General features: G+C 47.0%; 1 protein-coding gene across 2 annotated transcripts in view; it reads right to left on the bottom strand.

Moving 5' to 3' along the window:
• Positions 1-98: 98 nt before the first annotated feature.
• The window catches only part of cep85l (centrosomal protein 85L), a 21,186-nt gene continuing 4,517 nt past the window's right edge, over positions 99-16,767 (bottom strand). For both annotated transcript variants that reach the window (XM_083642547.1, XM_083642546.1), the window contains exons 2-13: positions 16,075-16,236; positions 12,191-13,086; positions 10,918-11,003; positions 10,052-10,169; positions 9,451-9,591; positions 8,486-8,638; positions 6,960-7,114; positions 5,902-6,019; positions 4,281-4,331; positions 2,771-2,878; positions 619-796; positions 99-360 (exon numbers count right to left, since the gene is read on the bottom strand). In XM_083642547.1, coding sequence (XP_083498673.1) covers positions 191-360; positions 619-796; positions 2,771-2,878; positions 4,281-4,331; positions 5,902-6,019; positions 6,960-7,114; positions 8,486-8,638; positions 9,451-9,591; positions 10,052-10,169; positions 10,918-11,003; positions 12,191-13,086; positions 16,075-16,236 — 2,336 coding nt within the window. In that variant the 3' untranslated portion in view covers positions 99-190. The remainder of the gene's footprint in view (positions 361-618; positions 797-2,770; positions 2,879-4,280; positions 4,332-5,901; positions 6,020-6,959; positions 7,115-8,485; positions 8,639-9,450; positions 9,592-10,051; positions 10,170-10,917; positions 11,004-12,190; positions 13,087-16,074; positions 16,237-16,767) is intronic.

Genomic DNA, 16,767 nt, shown 5'->3' with positions numbered 1-16,767 from the left:
AAATCTGCACTGTAGCCAGGTGCTGAACGATGGTGGCCGGTGCATACTGTAGCCTGCTATTTTTCTACTACACACACAGAGAAAAGAAAGGCATCGATCTTCTCGTCTTGGCTGGGCGTCACTGCGGGGTGCTGGCTGGGTGTCACTGCAGGGTGCTGGCTGGGTGTCACTGCAGGGTGCTGGCTGGGTGTCACTGGGTGACACAGTTGTCTCCCATGTCCTGAGCATAGCGGTCGGAGATGTTTCTCCTCAGTTCGTCGATGTCTCTCCTCAGCTGGCCCACCTCCAGCAGCTTGGCTCTCAGCTCGTCCTCCACCTCCACCGCCCGGCTGGCCTTCTCCTCTGCAGACACACTCATCGCTACAGAGAGAGAGAGAGAAAGAGAGCCACACTAAAAGCTTTATATTATCAAATTCCATGATTCTGTCCGTTTTTTACCGTTTTGTGGAAATCATATGGCCCTAGCCAGAATCCATTGAAAAACCTTCTGTATCAAGTTGTTTAGGGTGAGGTGCTTTTTTCAAAATCCTGGTGTGTGTGTGTGTGTGTGTGTGTGTGTGTGTGTGTGTGTGTGTGTGTGTGTGTGTGTGCGTGCGTGCATGCGTGTGATCCACATACATTTGATGCCCAGCAGCAGGGATAGGTTGGGCTCTTTGCCCTGGGCCCTTTGAGCCAGGCAGCTGCAGAGAGCCTGGAGGTCCAGCAGACACAGGGACATCTCCTTCAGCAGACAGCCAGTCTCGGGCCTCTCCTCCTGGGGGACGGGATGTGCCGACACGCTCTCACCCAACTGGTTCTTAGTGGGAGACACAGAGGGAGCTTCCATTCATTTAACAAGCTCCAGGAGTGAACACCATCAACCAACACAGTACTACACCATGAGTGCGTTTACATGTACACCAATAAACTGTTTATTAGCGGATTTCTGAGTTACCTGATTATTCAAATGGTCATGTAAACAGCATAAACCGATAAGCTTTATCCGTTTATGGTCATAAACGGGTTATGAGAAAACCGATTAACACACCTAGGTTTCTGCCCAATAATCGGTCTTCTCTCTGCATGTATACACCTTAACCGGGTTTCTTTCGGGTTTATATATCTGCGCATGTACGAGTTGCGGGAGAGAGATGCACAGGAGCGCGTGAGGCAGGGAGAGACACGCTGCACTCACTGGCCCCTCTCTCCTCCCTCTCCCCCGGCCACAGCGCACCACAGCCGGCTTGATGAAAGTGCACGGAGCCCCTGGCTGAGTGGAGCGGGGAGCTCTGCTCTCTCTCCCCGCACAGAGCCGGTGTCCCTAACAGGCACCGCTGCTGCACTGCACTATCATGTTGAAATGTCGAGATTCTACAGGAGAGGACGAATATTTGCAAATAGAATGACAAATTTATTAATAAAACGCATTGGACTGTCCAAGGTGATCTGTGCGTGACGATTTTTTTCAGATGACAGATAAAAAAAAACACGTAGCCTATGGACAACAGACTCAGTCGTTCAAAACACAACACACACATAACGTTAATATCCGTGATAAATTCTGTCCGTTTTCTGACAGGTAGGCTACAGTATTTCAATTCAACAGACGTTGTGGGTCATGAACATTTGACGTGCTTAATTCACCTCACCTGCCTGCCTCTGTGCTGTGTGCTCGGTAAAGTTGGAAATATTATTGACAGATGCACTTCCAAAGCGACGCTTATTCCAATTTTAGTAAAGTAGATGAGATACACAACCTAATTTTCACCTAAACCATCCTCTGCGCTGGACAAATAAATTAGGAAAATATGATTTTGCATTTTGCAACTATATTCTGTTGTTTTATTGCAGAATTACTGCCGCCTTTCTGGAGAGAAATCCGACTAATTGACTGAATCATGTAAACCCGGGTTTCTCCTATTGTCGGATTATTAAAGTGCATGTAAAGTTTAAACGCAGAAATCAGATTATTGCCATAAACTGATTACTCACAGTTATCAGTTTATTGTGTGCATGTAAACGCACTCCATGACTCGCTGACCTTTTTTCTTTTCTACTATGTCCAAGAGAAGGCTTTTTGGGGTGAGTCATGCATTAATTCAGTCAGGAATAGACAATGTTTATGATGTCATCAGTGATGATGTCATCAATTGGTTGAGTGAAAATTGTAGCCTTCCTTAGTTGCTCTAAATCAGCCTTTGTTACACCATTGCTGAAGGTCCTAAGGCAGGAGATGCAGGGGTACAGAGCTCCCCATGCAATGTTAGCCTTGAAGGCTGTGACAGTTTGATAATGTGTCTTCTTTTTTGTTTGCTAATCTGTCATTGTGGTGTATATTCTGTATATACGCATGTGGTCCTGGGCCGAATTTGCCCTTGTTTTTACCCTCCTACCCCCTTCCCCCCAGATTTTTCTGCTATTTTCTCCCCAACTGTCGTGTCCAATTCCCCCTGCTGTCCCGGTCATTGCTCCACTCCCTCTGCCGATCTGGGGGCAGTTGTAGACTAGCACATGCTTCCTCCGATACATGTCCAGTCACCAGTCGCTTCTTTTCACCTGATAGCGAGGAACTTCACCAGCAGGACGTAGCCCGTGGGAGGATGACGTTATTCTCCCCATTTCCCCTCCCCCCCATACAGGCGCACAGAGGAGGTGCTAGTGCGGCAACCAGGACTCATACCCCACCGGCTTCCCACTCAGAGACACAGCCAATTTTATAAATGAAGCCCCCTGCTCCCCCCAGATAGGCAGGCAGACAGACAGACAGGCAGGCAGACAGACAGACAGATACCTGTTGGAAGGTTGTGGATAGGGTGGCCAGATCATCCTCCTTTTCCACCAGTTGAGCCTGTAGCTGCTGAGAAAGGCTCCTCTCCTCCTGCAGGCTCCTCTCGGTGGCCTACCACACAACCATGTAACAGTTAGGCCTACCACACAACCATGCAACAGTTAGGCCTACCACACAACCACGTAACAGTTACCTCTCTTTTCATTGATTTAAGTGCAGTATTATCTTTGTTTTTTTATCTTAATAGAGTATTGGACTGTGCAATATCATTATAGTATTGCATTATGACACTTTCTGTACATCAGTGTAATATGGTGTACTACTGTTGGTTATGTTTGGTGTGTTTGAGACAAATTTCCCCTCGGGGGCAATAAAGTTGATCTTATCTTATCAGTTAGGCCTACCACAGCACAATCACGCAACAGTTAGGCCTACAACAGAACAAACACGTGACAGTTAGTCCTACCATAGCACAACCATGTAACAGGTCTACCACAGAACAAACACGTAAAGGCCTAAACATACTTCTCCGTCAAAGCCCTCGCCGAATGCGCCGAGGGGTGCGCCGCAGCTGGTGAGCCTGCGTGCACTGATATCTTGCTATTGCAATGACCCCATTTACACCAGTCATTAAAATGTGTTTTGGGTGATCAGATTGTAATGGGATAGTGCTTGACCACATGAAAGTACAGGTGTAAATGCACCCAAGACACATTGAGGATGGATTGTGATCTGATCGGCCAAACCTCCTCCGGAGGTGATCAGGGACATAGTGTGACCACATTGAACACAAGTGTATATGCAAATGTGTTTTCAATCCACATGCAACAACAGTCACCACTCTTTTTCTGCTGCTACGCTATGCTTTTCTACGCTATGGAGCTAGCCTGATCCGATCGCTATCGGATCTCAATGTGGACACTGGAGACATATTAATACCAGGTGTAAATGTAATCAGGTTAATGTAGTTCAGGTTAATGTAGTTAAGCATTACAATGTGTTTTGGGTGATCAGATTGTGTTTTGTGTGTTGCAAAACACACAAAACATAAGATTTCCCCCCCTGCTGCGGTTGCTGCTCCACCCTCTGCCGATCTGGGGAGAGCCGAGACTATCACCATGCTTTCTCTGACACATGCGCAGTTGCCAGCTGCTTCTTTATACCTGACAAGGGGAGCTTCACCGGCAGCAGTATGTAGCACGTGGGAGGATCACGGTCATCACGCTATTCCCACCAGTACCCTTCCACCCCGACCAGGCGCTCCAACCAACCAGAGGAGGTGCTAGTGCAGCGACCAGGGCACATACCCTCAATCAGTCTTCCCTCCCCCAGACACAGCCAATCGTGCCTGTATGGACGCCCGACCAAGCCGGAGGTAACGTGGTTGCGAACCTGCGACCCTTGTGTTGGTAGGCAGGGAATCTAACGCTACACTACCCGGACGCCTGTGTGTGATCTAGTTAGGTAGGTGTGTAGGTGTGTGTGTGTGTGTGTGTGTGTGTGTGTGTCTTACCATGAGTTCCTGGGTCAGTCTCTCAATCTGCTTCTTCTGATCCTCCACCAGCTGGTGCAAAGCAGAGAAGGCATATTAACGGCAATGTGTGTGTGTGTGTGTGTGCGTGTTTAATTATGTGTGTGTGCGTGCACGTGTGTTGCAGTGTTTCAAAGTGTGTCTATAGATGACAGCATTGTCATCATCATACAAGCAAGATAACAGGTGTTACCAAATAAAGTCAGTCTTTCCATCTATCCTCCTGACAGTCAGGCTCCTCACTGTAAACATCATGAGCCTCTTCTAAACATCAACTGTGGATCCAAGCCATACAATCAGGTCCGACTATCCCCTGCAGGTACCCTGCTAGACGGACATGGCTCAATAGAGGGGGAGGGGCATGACGTATAAGCCCCAAACACACTGGGAGCGTCTGACACTCGCGTTTTGAAGTCCACCCATTGTTTTAAATGGCCAAACGCGCACCAAGAGCGTTCTGATGCCTTGACGCCCGTACTCCCAACCTGTTTCGATTTTGGAATGTCAAATGAGGTTCCAGCAGTGACCAAAGCGCTCTGAGCTCCCTCCTCTCACTGCAGTTCTCCGCAACGCTGTGCCTGCGGCTCTTGTTTAGCAACCGCAGTTTATGGTCCGGGGGCGCAGGAAATTTAATACATCCATGGGGGCAGGCGGGAGGGGGCGTTGACGACGTGCTAAGCGAGTGGGCGTGTTGCTGATGACGTTGCTGCTACTGTATGCGAGTTCCAGTTTCTTCATAGTTTTTCTGCGTTGCAGAGTACGTGCAAGGAAATATTGCAGAACCACAGCAAACAAGAGAAACACGGGCGCTGCCATCTTTGCTGTATTTTTCCACTTCCTGGCTGCCACAGGCTTTCCGCAGCACAATTTAAGCCCCAAACGCACACAAAGCATCAATTGATGCTCCTACAGCGCACTGCAAGAATCAGATACCAATACCAACAGTATAGAACCAGCAGTATTTTGGGAAAAGGTCACCATTTATATGTAGGCATGGCAGTCGAGGCAAATTTCAATGACTAATGAATAAAAGTTGTTATCCTGTAGTTTTTAGACCCTCTCAGAGGCTGTTGGATCATCCTACCTGTCTGCCATGCAGAAATCATGTAAAATATAACGCTACACTATAGCAAGACTGAATGTTCTTCTAAAGGCATCGGCTAGCAAAATATAGCCTATCCCTGGATGTCATGATGAGATCACCCTTACAGCACTGAGGAACCGTAGGCTGTCTTCCAGAGGTTTGCCAGCCAGGTTCGCAGGATGTTATGGCAGATGGCTCTCTGATCAGACGATCAGGAACAGACTGCACAAGTGTAAACTTGTCGTTTTTATATTGGGCAGCCTTGGTCATGTGCACAAGCTGGTTGTGAGGGTGCCTCCAGATGGCTGGTCTGAGTTAGCGAGGTGTTGTTCACTATCTGCTGTCATTGGTAGCCACTCAATATGGAGGTGGCGTTACTTTTTATGAAGTGGATCCTGTCGGTTATCTTTTGATGTGCCTCCTGTGTGTATGACACTATGTGGTTGCCAAATAGGAACTTATGTCTGACTTAATATTCAGGACTGCATTAAAAGTGTGTGTGTGTGTGTAGCCTCCTACATTGCTGTTGTCTTCTTGCTCCTGCAGTAGTCGACTGCTCTCCAACTCCAGCTGCTTCAGCTCCAGCATGGGCAGCCTCACTCCATCCTGCAGACACTGCTGCACTTTCTGCTGCAGACTGCATAGAGAGACAGAGAGAGAGACATCAGACACTGCTGCACCTTCTGCTGCAGACTGCATAGAGAGACAGAGAGAGAGACATCAGACACTGTTGCACCTTCTGCTGCAGACTGCATAGAGAGACAGAGAGAGACATCAGACACTGTTGCACCTTCTGCTGCAGACTGCATAGAGACAGAGAGAGACATCAGACACTGCTGCACCTTCTGCTGCAGACTGCATAGAGACAGAGAGAGACATAAGACACTGCTGCACCATAGAGAGACAGAGAGATCAGACACTGCTGCACATTCTACTGTAGACTGCATAGAGAGACAGAGAGACATCAGACACTGCTGCACCTTCTGCTGCAGACTGCATAGAGAGACAGAGAGAGACATCAGACACTGTTGCACCTTCTGCTGCAGACTGCATAGAGACAGAGAGAGACATCAGACACTGCTGCACCTTCTGCTGCAGACTGCATAAAGAGAGTGAGAGACATCAGACACTGCTGCACATTCTACTGTAGACTGCATAGAGACAGACAGAGAGACATCAGACACTGCTGCACCTTCTGCTGCAGACTGCATAGAGACAGAGAGAGACATCAGACACTGCTGCACATTCTGCTGCAGACTGCAGAGAGTGAAAGAGATCACACTGCTGCACCTTCTGCTGCAGACTGCATAGAGACATCAGACACTGCTGCACCTTCTGCTGCAGACTATAGAGAGAGAGATACATCAGACACTGCTGCACCTACTGCTGTATACTGCACAGAAAGAGAGATCAGACACAGACTGCTGCACCTTCTGCTGCAGACTACACAGAGAGAGAGAGAGAGAGAGAGAGAGAGAGAGAGAGAGAGAGATCATTTGAAGCCAAAACCAGAACTAACCATGCACATGACTTCATGTTGAAGCCAGCTAGCTGTGAGTGCCAGGGGCCATTAGTACCTGTGTACAGATTCTACCAGCTCCTTCTCCCTCTTGGCCTGGGTCTCAATCAGGTCCTCTTTCTCCGTCATCAGCCTGCGTCCTTCAAACACACTCTTCTCCAGCTCACACACTGTCTGCTCCAGAGTCCGGGCCCTCTGCTGCACCTGCTCCAGCTGAACGCGGGCGCGCACACACACACACACACACACATACACACACACACACGTATGAGTGAAGTGAGCGAGAGCGCGCTGGGAGCCCCCGCGGCCACGCCTTTTCCTCCTCAGATTAAACTACACAAGGTTAGATTAAACAGAGCTGAGTAGAGAAGAGATGTCTTGTCTTCTGGATCTGGCGGCTGACAAGCCTTCAGGTGCAGTAGTGTCCGCAACTCACTGATGAATGTGTGGATCTTTTTTCACAATTCAGAAGTCGCCGCCTGGCCCTCTTCATTTCAAAAACTCAACGGATCTACACGAATCGCACAAATTACCTATTTTGGATTCAAAACGGGAAATTTCGCCCAAAGGTGACAAGTTTGCATCTCTGGACACACACACAAATCACTATGGCCACTATGAATATCATAGTCATACAATCATAATTAGCATGGCTTCATAAGTATGGTATTCTGGTGTAGCCAAAGCACTAATTAATATAAAATGTACACAAATAAAAGCAGCTTTATTCATGCATACAACTTAGCTGTACTTTGAAATATCAAAATAAATCAAAAATAATAAATCAATATTTTCCTGGGATTTTCTCAGCAGTATTCTTTTTTACTGCTGATCCTTGTTACCGTTAGCTGGAATTGTGACAGAAAACACAAAATGTGCAGCAAAATCAGTTATATGACTCTGCTTACAATCAATCTCATTTTGTTTGCAGTGTGAACCTACACTCACGTCTTTCATAACATGATTTCTTTTTTTATATGATGACCTGTTTCAGTTGCCAAAATTTGGTATTTTACTGTACTAGTGGGGCCGAAACTGACTAGTACAGTAGCAGCTGTACCCTAGGCTCACCCTAGTCTGACTCAGACTCCTCAGGCCATTATTGAACATGTTTTTATTACATGAATAAACAAACGTTCCGTCTGTCTTCAGTCAGTGTCCATGAGTCTCTTCCTTCTCGTCTCGCAGCAGCTGGCAAGAAAATAGTGGGCGTGCACATGGCCACGCACCGATGCATTCTGGTTCGAAAATGTTGTGATCGAAACTGGAGTGGGACTGAGCGAGTGATCGGTGCCGCTCCAACTTTCGCTCCGGTACCACTCTGGTCCCGCACACCGCTCAAGCCAAAATCCCCCCGCTCGCTCCGCTCTAAGTGTAGCTCTATGTGTAATGTATTGTATGTGACGTGTATGCCAGTTCTTGCATTATGAACCAGAAAAAAGTGATGATGAAGTACAGAAAAAAACTAGCCTTCTTGGCTAATTCTGGCATGTTTGTTTAATGTGCATTGTCCCTGTCAAAAAAAAGAAATAATAATAATAATAATAATAATAATAAAAAAATACAGGCCAGGTGTGTGTGTACCTGCTGTGCCTGGGCCTGCACCTCTCCCAGCGTAGGCAGGTCAGCCAGGTATTTCTCCAGCGTCTCGATGCGTTGCTGCTTCTCCAGATTCTGCTCACTCTCTCTCTGACACTTCTTCTTCAGACTGCTGATGTAGCGGTCCCTCGTCTTCATCTGCACACAACCAGCCTCAGATCAGTCAGATAGTCCAAGTAGATGATTGAGCCAAATTTGAAGTAATTCCCTCAAGGCGTTCCTGAGATGTTTCGATCTCACTCTGACTGTCAATATACGGTCAAAATAGAACAATAGCCCTCGTTCCGCCTACTCTCGAGACCAATATATAAAAAAAGTCATGCCCAAGACCCCCCTGTATGTGGTAGTGTGTTAAGCTAAGCTACATTGTTTAGCTTGCTTTGCTACATGCTAGTGATAAGCTAAGCTACTTGATTGTTTGTTAGCCAGAGGCTAGTTGCTAACATGCTAGCTTTGGCTCTACTGTGTTGCTGGTGATTCTGTGTCTTTCAGGTTACCCACCAGTGACACATAGTCGAGGAAACTTTAATCAGAATCAGAATCACTTTTATTGCCACAGTATGCAAGTCAGTATGCAAGTTAATGTCTGTATGCAGCGTAGCGGTCAGATCAATATACAGAGATAAGAAGTAGGAAAGCTAGATAAAGACAATCACAATGTTGCAAGTGCAATCAAATCGAGTAAATAGATATACAATATGTACATGAGTGGAGTGTTCTGTGGATAATAAATATGAATTGAGATTTAGACTGAGATTTACATGAGATTTACAGACTGAGTTAAATAGGCAGTGAATTTACATGAATTTACAGTCGGAGTTAAATATGAGTTTACATTGAATGTACATGAAACTTAGTCTTTTTTTTCCATTATTTTATTTTTCAACTTTTAGAACACGAAAAACAAAACAATGAAATTTGCAGTCTTAAGTTAAATAAGTTAAATGCACCTTGTCCTCCAGTCTCCTGATGTCCTGGTTGTATTTCTGGGTGTTGTGTTTGAGGAACTCGTTGAGATGAAGAACGTCCAGCTCAGCCGAGGCCAGCTTCCGGCTCGCATCCTCTGCATTACAGCACGCTGGTGCCAAGTCCTGTTAAACAACCACAGCTTCCTGTTACGCAACCGCAGCTTCCTGTTACACAACCGCAGCTTCTGATCTACTTTGGTCATTAGGGCTTTTTCACACTAGACTTAGCCGGGGCTAAGTGATTCTCTTAGCTAAGAAAGCTTTCACACGGACACAATCCTGGAACATTTTAAAGTGGGCTAACTCAGACTTTAGCCCGGGCTAGCTGGCCAAGCTCTGCAGCAGGGTTAGCCCCGACTTTTCAGTGTTAACCCTCATGGCTAAACACGGGCCTAAAAGTTGCCAGTGTGAAATGGGTCCAGAGACAGGGCCATCGCAAAAACGCCTACTAACCGAGGGCTAATAGAAATGCAATGTGAATCGTATAGGGGGGGGGGGGGGGGGGGGGGGGGGGGTATGGATGTCTATGACTCTTCCTATCACCTTTTGAGAATGTAGGATGCTTAGTGATGCTGAGTGTTACCTTAGCTTTAAGGTTGTAGGGGTCATCCGAGTGTCCCCTCTGGCTCTGAAGGACCTGCTGTGCCCTGAGGTCGTTCTCTCTGATACGGGCATGAAGCTGCAGGATCTGCTGCTTCTGTCTGGAAGAGACAAACCATTGCTGGCTAGTGTTGGTGTGAGTTGTGCAGCTGTCTGTTGCACATCCTGTTCTTTACTTCAGGCATGCCACAGTCCCCTGGCTGCCCTCCAGTGTGTTTGTTTGCCCCTCTATACAGTCCCCCTGACTATCTTCCAGTGTGTGTACCACTCTATACAGTCCCCCTGACTATCTTCCAGTGTGTGTACCACTCTATACAGTCCCCCTGACTATCTTCCAGTGTGTGTACCACTCTATACAGTCCCCCTGACTACCTTCCAGTGTGTGTACCACTCTATACAGTCCCCCTGACTACCTTCCAGTGTGTGTACCACTCTATACAGTCCCCCTGACTACCTTCCAGTGTGTGTGTGTACCACTCTATACAGTCCCCCTGACTACCTTCCAGTGTGTGTACCACTCTCTACAGTCCCCCTGACTACCTTCCAGTGTGTGTACCACTCTATACAGTCCCCCTGGCTGCCCTCCAGTGTGTGTACCACTCTATACAGTCCCCCTGACTACCTTCCAGTGTGTGTACCACTCTATACAGTCCCCCTGACTACCTTCCAGTGTGTGTACCACTCTATACAGTCCCCCTGACTACCTTCCAGTGTGTGTACCACTCTATACAGTCCCCCTGACTACCTTCCAGTGTGTGTACCACTCTATACAGTCCCCCTGACTACCTTCCAGTGTGTGTACCACTCTATACAGTCCCCCTGGCTGCCCTCCAGTGTGTGTGTGTGTACCTCTCTATCTCCAGCTCCCTCTGTCTCAGCAGCCCCTCCTTAATCTTCACCAGAGTGTTGACAGGTAGCGAGGTCCCCAACAGCAGCTGTAACACACACACACACACTTTCTTTGTCTGGCACACTTGAGATCAAATTGGGTCACATGTGGCCCGTGAACTAAAATGAGTTTGACACTAGGGGTCGACTGATATGGGGTTTTCAATGGCCAATGCCGATGCTGACATTTAGGCCATGTCTACATTACCCCGTATTGCACTTCGTTTGCACCCATTGTCCACACTACCTCTATTGTTCTGAGCATCAAGCCGTTTGATGAAACGTAGGCTTTTGACTCTGGCTATCTGACTCCGGCTATCTGACCCGTCTTTGGGTGAGATAGCCAGAGTCAAATTACTAGCTGCTGCTAGTAATCCACGACGTTATTCCATACGTGCGGCCATTTTATTCAAATGAATCGTCCATAATCTTGAAATCAGATAAATATCAACAGTGTTTATCATGCTAAGCTACATAACAGCTACAACCCTGCAAGTCACCCGGATGTGCTTATGGTCGTGTCTTCTTCTTCTTCTGTTACGCCGTATTACACAAAAGAAGAAGAAGAAAAGAACATCTGGGGCAGGTCATTGTTGACTTGCAGACAGTTTGTTTTGTGGCTTAGGCTAGCCTAGCATGGCAGATATTTATCTGATTTCAAGATTATGGACGATTCATTTGAATTCAATTGCTGCACGTATGGCATAACGTCATATATGGATTACTAGCAGCAACGGGGTTACGGCGCGAGGGAGGTGCCATCTATGTGACGGACAGCAAACAGAGCAGAGCTGTCAGCCGCATGGAGGTACATTACATTGCTCTAATTATCGTTCTCTCTATGATATACATAGGGATATATATAAGGATATGAGCCGCTGTGTGTCGGAATATAAGATATTTACAAGACAAATACAATCATTTCACATGCCCCATTTTCCTCGTTTTCAGGTCGGAGTTCAAAACTGATTATCTTTTCTGTTGATGCTAATCAAACCAAAGTTGTCTGGGTGACTTAAAAATCATATTTAAAAGCTGGAAATAAGGTCCAGGGTGTAAAAAAACCTGAATTCTCCTTTAAGACAGGGACTGACCATTTCATTTTCCAAAATTTAAGGCGATTTGGTGCACACATCCCCTGGAATTCTGCATGTACAGTAGGCTATGTGGCGCGCACATCCTCGGCGGGTATGGACTAGTAAAGGTCTTATGGAACTTGTCGGTGCTCTCTCACCTGGTTGAGCTCCGCCTCCTGCCGTAGCCTCTCTCTCTGTTGAGGCTCCTGTTGCCATGACAACGACACACCCTCCACTCCGGTCCCGGCGGTCCGGTCCGGTCCGCCTGCCTGCTCCAGTGTGGGCCTGTACTCCATCTGCTCGCTCAGCCACATGCGGGTGCGGACAGCAGGCTGGATGGGGGAGCCTCCGCCCGCCTGCTGACCCAGGGACAGGCCTCTGCCCACCCCTGGAGGCAGCCTGCTCTCTGGTAAGGCACTGTAGCCCAGGTCCAAACTGCTGGGCTTAGTGTAGCCCAGGTCCAAACTGCTGGGCTTAGTGTAGCCCAGGTCCAAACTGCTGGGCTTCACAGGGGAGGACAGGGCTGAGGAGCCAAACCAGTCTGTCCCCAGACCAGCGGCTTTAGTACTCCGGTTGTAGCGGTAGCAGGGCTCGGCGCCGGGCGAGCGCAGCAGCAAGCCTTGGGAGAGCGAGGAGGAAGGTAGATGGGGGTCCGTGGTTGAGCCAAGAGGGTCCTGTTTGTACCCATATAACAGTCCTCTGTCTAGGGAGCTGTGTGGGTGTGGGTTGCTCTGGTACCCTGACTCCCTAGAGGAGCTCTTATCGGCCCCAGGCGAGAGCCTGGTGAGGGAGGACCACCTCCGGACCGGCCGGGGGTCCTTCATGTCCAGACAGCCCGGAGCGCTCAGAGGAGACAGGGCTGGCATCAGCAGCTGGCAGGAGCTGTTCCAGGGACTGCTGCTGCCGGGGGAAGCCGTGCCGAGCCTGGCAGAGCCTGAGGAGCATGGGGAGGGCATGATGTGTGCTGTGGGGAGGCCAACCCCCACACTCTGCCCCCCTGAGTGATGCTGCACCAACGGCTGGAAGGAGGAAGGGGTGCTGGAGCTGGACTGGTCTGGGGCAGGACAGACAGATCATTAGAAACAGAATGATCTAAAACAATACGGTAGGTACACAATATACACACGTATATCAGTTAACATACAATGTCAAAATGTGGTTGTGTTGTGTTTTGTAAATGAAACTATAGTAAACAGTGAAACCAGAAACGAGAGGTGCAAATAAAATACATACTGTATAAGGTGTAGTATTCATATACATTATGATTATGAAATACTACTGATTCATTGATCATTTCAGCATGGTTAAATTTGGGTCAGAATATGACAATTTAGCATTCGCTATGACAATAGGGCACCACCTCTGTGTGGTAATGATCAAATGTTTGATTTATAGGCTACACAGAGGAAAGCAATTATTGATTATAATCAGGCTTACCAAATGATTGTGAATTCTTTACCAATTGAAATACACCACCAGTTACCTTGTTATTGGAGATTAAGATAAGATAAGGTAAGATCAACGTTATTGTCCCTGAGGGGAAATTTGACTTAGGCAGAAGTGCTGCAAGCAGCCACAATCGCAATGAAATAAAAGTCAGGCATCGATAACAAATAGACACAGTGGGCAACAAATAATGTGTGGCCCAGACATATCACACAGGAGAAGCAGCTTTTCCGACAGGCAACAGAGCAAGGATAACAAATACATTTAAACAGGAAAATATAAGAAGGGCATTGCACCACTTCAGGATAAAGTGCACCAAACATATTGCACAGGACTGCAGGAGTCCTAGTTATTGCACAAACCTGTATAATACAATACAATAGAACAGAATGCACAACCTAGAATAATAAGAGTGAAATAGATGAGGAAACAGTGGTAACCTCAACAGAGTAAGAACCATAACGACAATAAAGTAGTTAAAAAACAAACAATCAAACAAACAGTAAGAGCAAGATTAAAATAATAAATAAGAGCAAGATTATCTTAATCTTAACATGAATTTCTAATTGTGAATTAAAGAAGGAGAAATAACTGGCAACCTCCTAGGTGTGAGGTCTCCTCAGCTCATCTAGTGGAGCACTGTCACCTACTGGACGGGGCAATGCTATATCGTCTACCCGAGGGTAGCAGGTCATAGTCGGTGTATAGAACATGAGAAGGGTCTTCAAGAATTTTAAGAGCCAGGCTAAGAGCTTTTTGCTCAAAAATAGAGGGACGGATAATCTCTCTTTCCAATCACTTTCCATGCTCATTTTACTGTTCTTTCAGGTTTTTATTTGAGCTGAACAGTCAGCATACCAAACCATGCAGCCATCCCATATCCGATAAGGCTTCAAAGGCTTTCAAAATTGTTCAGCCGTAATTGAGAAGGATGATCTTCGTATGAGTTAGTGCTATTTGAAGCAGGAGAGTTCTGCTCAGTATGTCTTTACGGAGGAAGGAAAGGTGGTGAAGACACAGAGAGGATGAAAGGGGAGAAGCGTTTAAAGAGGTTTAAAAGAGGCAGAGGAAGTGAAGGCTGGTTTAACTATGTGGCGTCTGTAATGTGAAGGGAAGCAACCTTGTTAAACTCACTCTCTCTACTTAACCCAGGCAGCGCCGCTGCTGGCCATTTGGGTGCCCTAAGCATACATTTTTTCCGTTGTGCCCCCACCCCCGTCCAAAGAAAAACTCACAAATGCAATCTTTTATATATATATATATACCGGTACACACACGATTATATACGATTTTGTTTCTTATATAATGGCTGTTTTGTGAATCAAATGTATTTCGAACTTTGGAGTACTGTACCTCATTCCATTCATAAAGATTAGGGCTATCCAGTCGACAATATCTCACAAGCCTGTCAAGGCTTCAACGCACATCGTACAATCAAAACACGTCTGACTGTGATGACGGTCAAGTAGCGAGTTCACACAGGAAGGGAGGGGCTACAGGCTGAACTGCTGTTGCCAGGGCTAAACTGCTTGTTTCTCAAGATGTAAAGCGATGGTGACTTGAAACAGTAGTAGTAATAGACAGTAGTAGTAGTAATAGTAGTAATAGAAAAAGTAGTTGGCTGGAAATGTTTCAATGAACTGCAAAATTGTTGGCAGCCGATGCTTTTGGAAAGCCCTGCATAAACATATCAAAATAAATAGGTTTCTTCCTCTAGGGCAGTGGTTCCCAAACTTTTTTCACGTCAACGACCCCTAAACTGACACAAATTAGACGACGGACCTCCATCTGATAAGATTATGTCCCAGGGTCCCCCATCTGATTATGGTCTATAGTGGGACTTACCCTGCTCACTCCATTCATTTAAAGTTCCCCGCTCCCGTTATGCTCCCAGTTAGCGCCGTAACATTGGCCATTAGCGGGTTGTTTTTGGAGCCACCGACACAAACCCTGGACCTTTTATTTCGGGTAAAGCATGAGGGGTTTTTATATGGATTACGCCAGCACTGGGAGTATGAAGTGCTTTGAATGTGGGGATGTTTGGTCACAACAAGCGGTTTGCTTGCAGAGCGGGGAGCGCTAACGCTGCTGCCTGGAGCATAGGCCGTGCCAGCTAACGTTCACCCAAACAGCTAACGTTAAACAAATCCGCTGCCTCCTCCCCAGGTTTGGTTTAACCGTTAAACTTTAAAGTAACGCCAGCTCAGACTTTTCCCCTTCTCAGGGAACCGTTGAGGGACATCTATTGCGAATCAGCAGAGGGTAGCGTTGTCGAGAGAGGAGAGAGCGCGCTTGTCCCTTTGCTTGTTGTGTGACTACCCAGCCAGCAGAAGCGCGTCTGACCACTGCAGTTGTCTGCATCCAGCAATGTTCCACACCATCCCGCAAATGCATGTGGGACTTGTCCCGCTTTGTAAATTCAAAATCTGCGGGAATTGTCGAAAATATGCGATACCCACAATCCCACGCAAAAGGGCCTGACCACTGCCGAGCCCTCACCCTAAAGACACAGCCTAGTTTGTTTTTAAAGTTATTTTTGTGAGAAACATCTACTAACCTGGAAAGAGAGTGAAGATAGAACACAACAGAATCCTACCTTCCACACTGTCAGAGCAGGACGTGCCGATGCCGGTGTCACCGCTGTCTGAAGTGGTGCTGTGTCGACGACCACGATGAGGGATCCCGGGCCCTGGGGGAGGGCCGTGCCAGGCCGAGTCACAGCCAGGCACCCATCCTGAAGAACTGCTGCTACTGGGACCTGAAACCACAGCAGCAAGACACATTGCAAGTTTAGCACTCAGAATTTGGCCATTGGGTGCCCAGTAGGGGTGGGCGATATGACGATATTAGACTATTTGACTTCGTGCATGGCAGCTTCAAGCTTCACGCCTGGAAAATAGGCGTGAATCCTGAACGATCGCTTGAGCAAGGCGTGAGCGTGGCTTTGGTGTGGCGCGCTGGTGGTGTGAACGGCTTCGCCCGTTAATAAGGACGCCTAAATGAAACTTGTTGGTTCAGCGTAGTTTGAGCGTTGCTTCGGCATATAGTGTGAACGGGGGCTTACTGTATGTTATTTCTTAATACATTAATTATTTTAAACTCAGCGTAAATCAACATGAAAATATTTATGAAGCAAATTTCCATGACTTTTCCCAGGCCTGGAAATTTTATTTTAAATTTCCATGACTTTTCCAGGTTTTTATTTATTTGTCAATATTTTATTTTTCAGAATACAAAGAACAAAATGTAACAGTCTCAGACACAGGAAAAAGGAGGAGAAAAAAGTATA

Source organism: Poromitra crassiceps, assembly GCF_964638095.1.
Source record: "Poromitra crassiceps genome assembly, chromosome: 9".
Taxonomy (NCBI): Eukaryota; Metazoa; Chordata; class Actinopteri; order Beryciformes; family Melamphaidae; genus Poromitra; species Poromitra crassiceps.
This window is presented reverse-complemented; position numbering and strand designations above follow the sequence as displayed.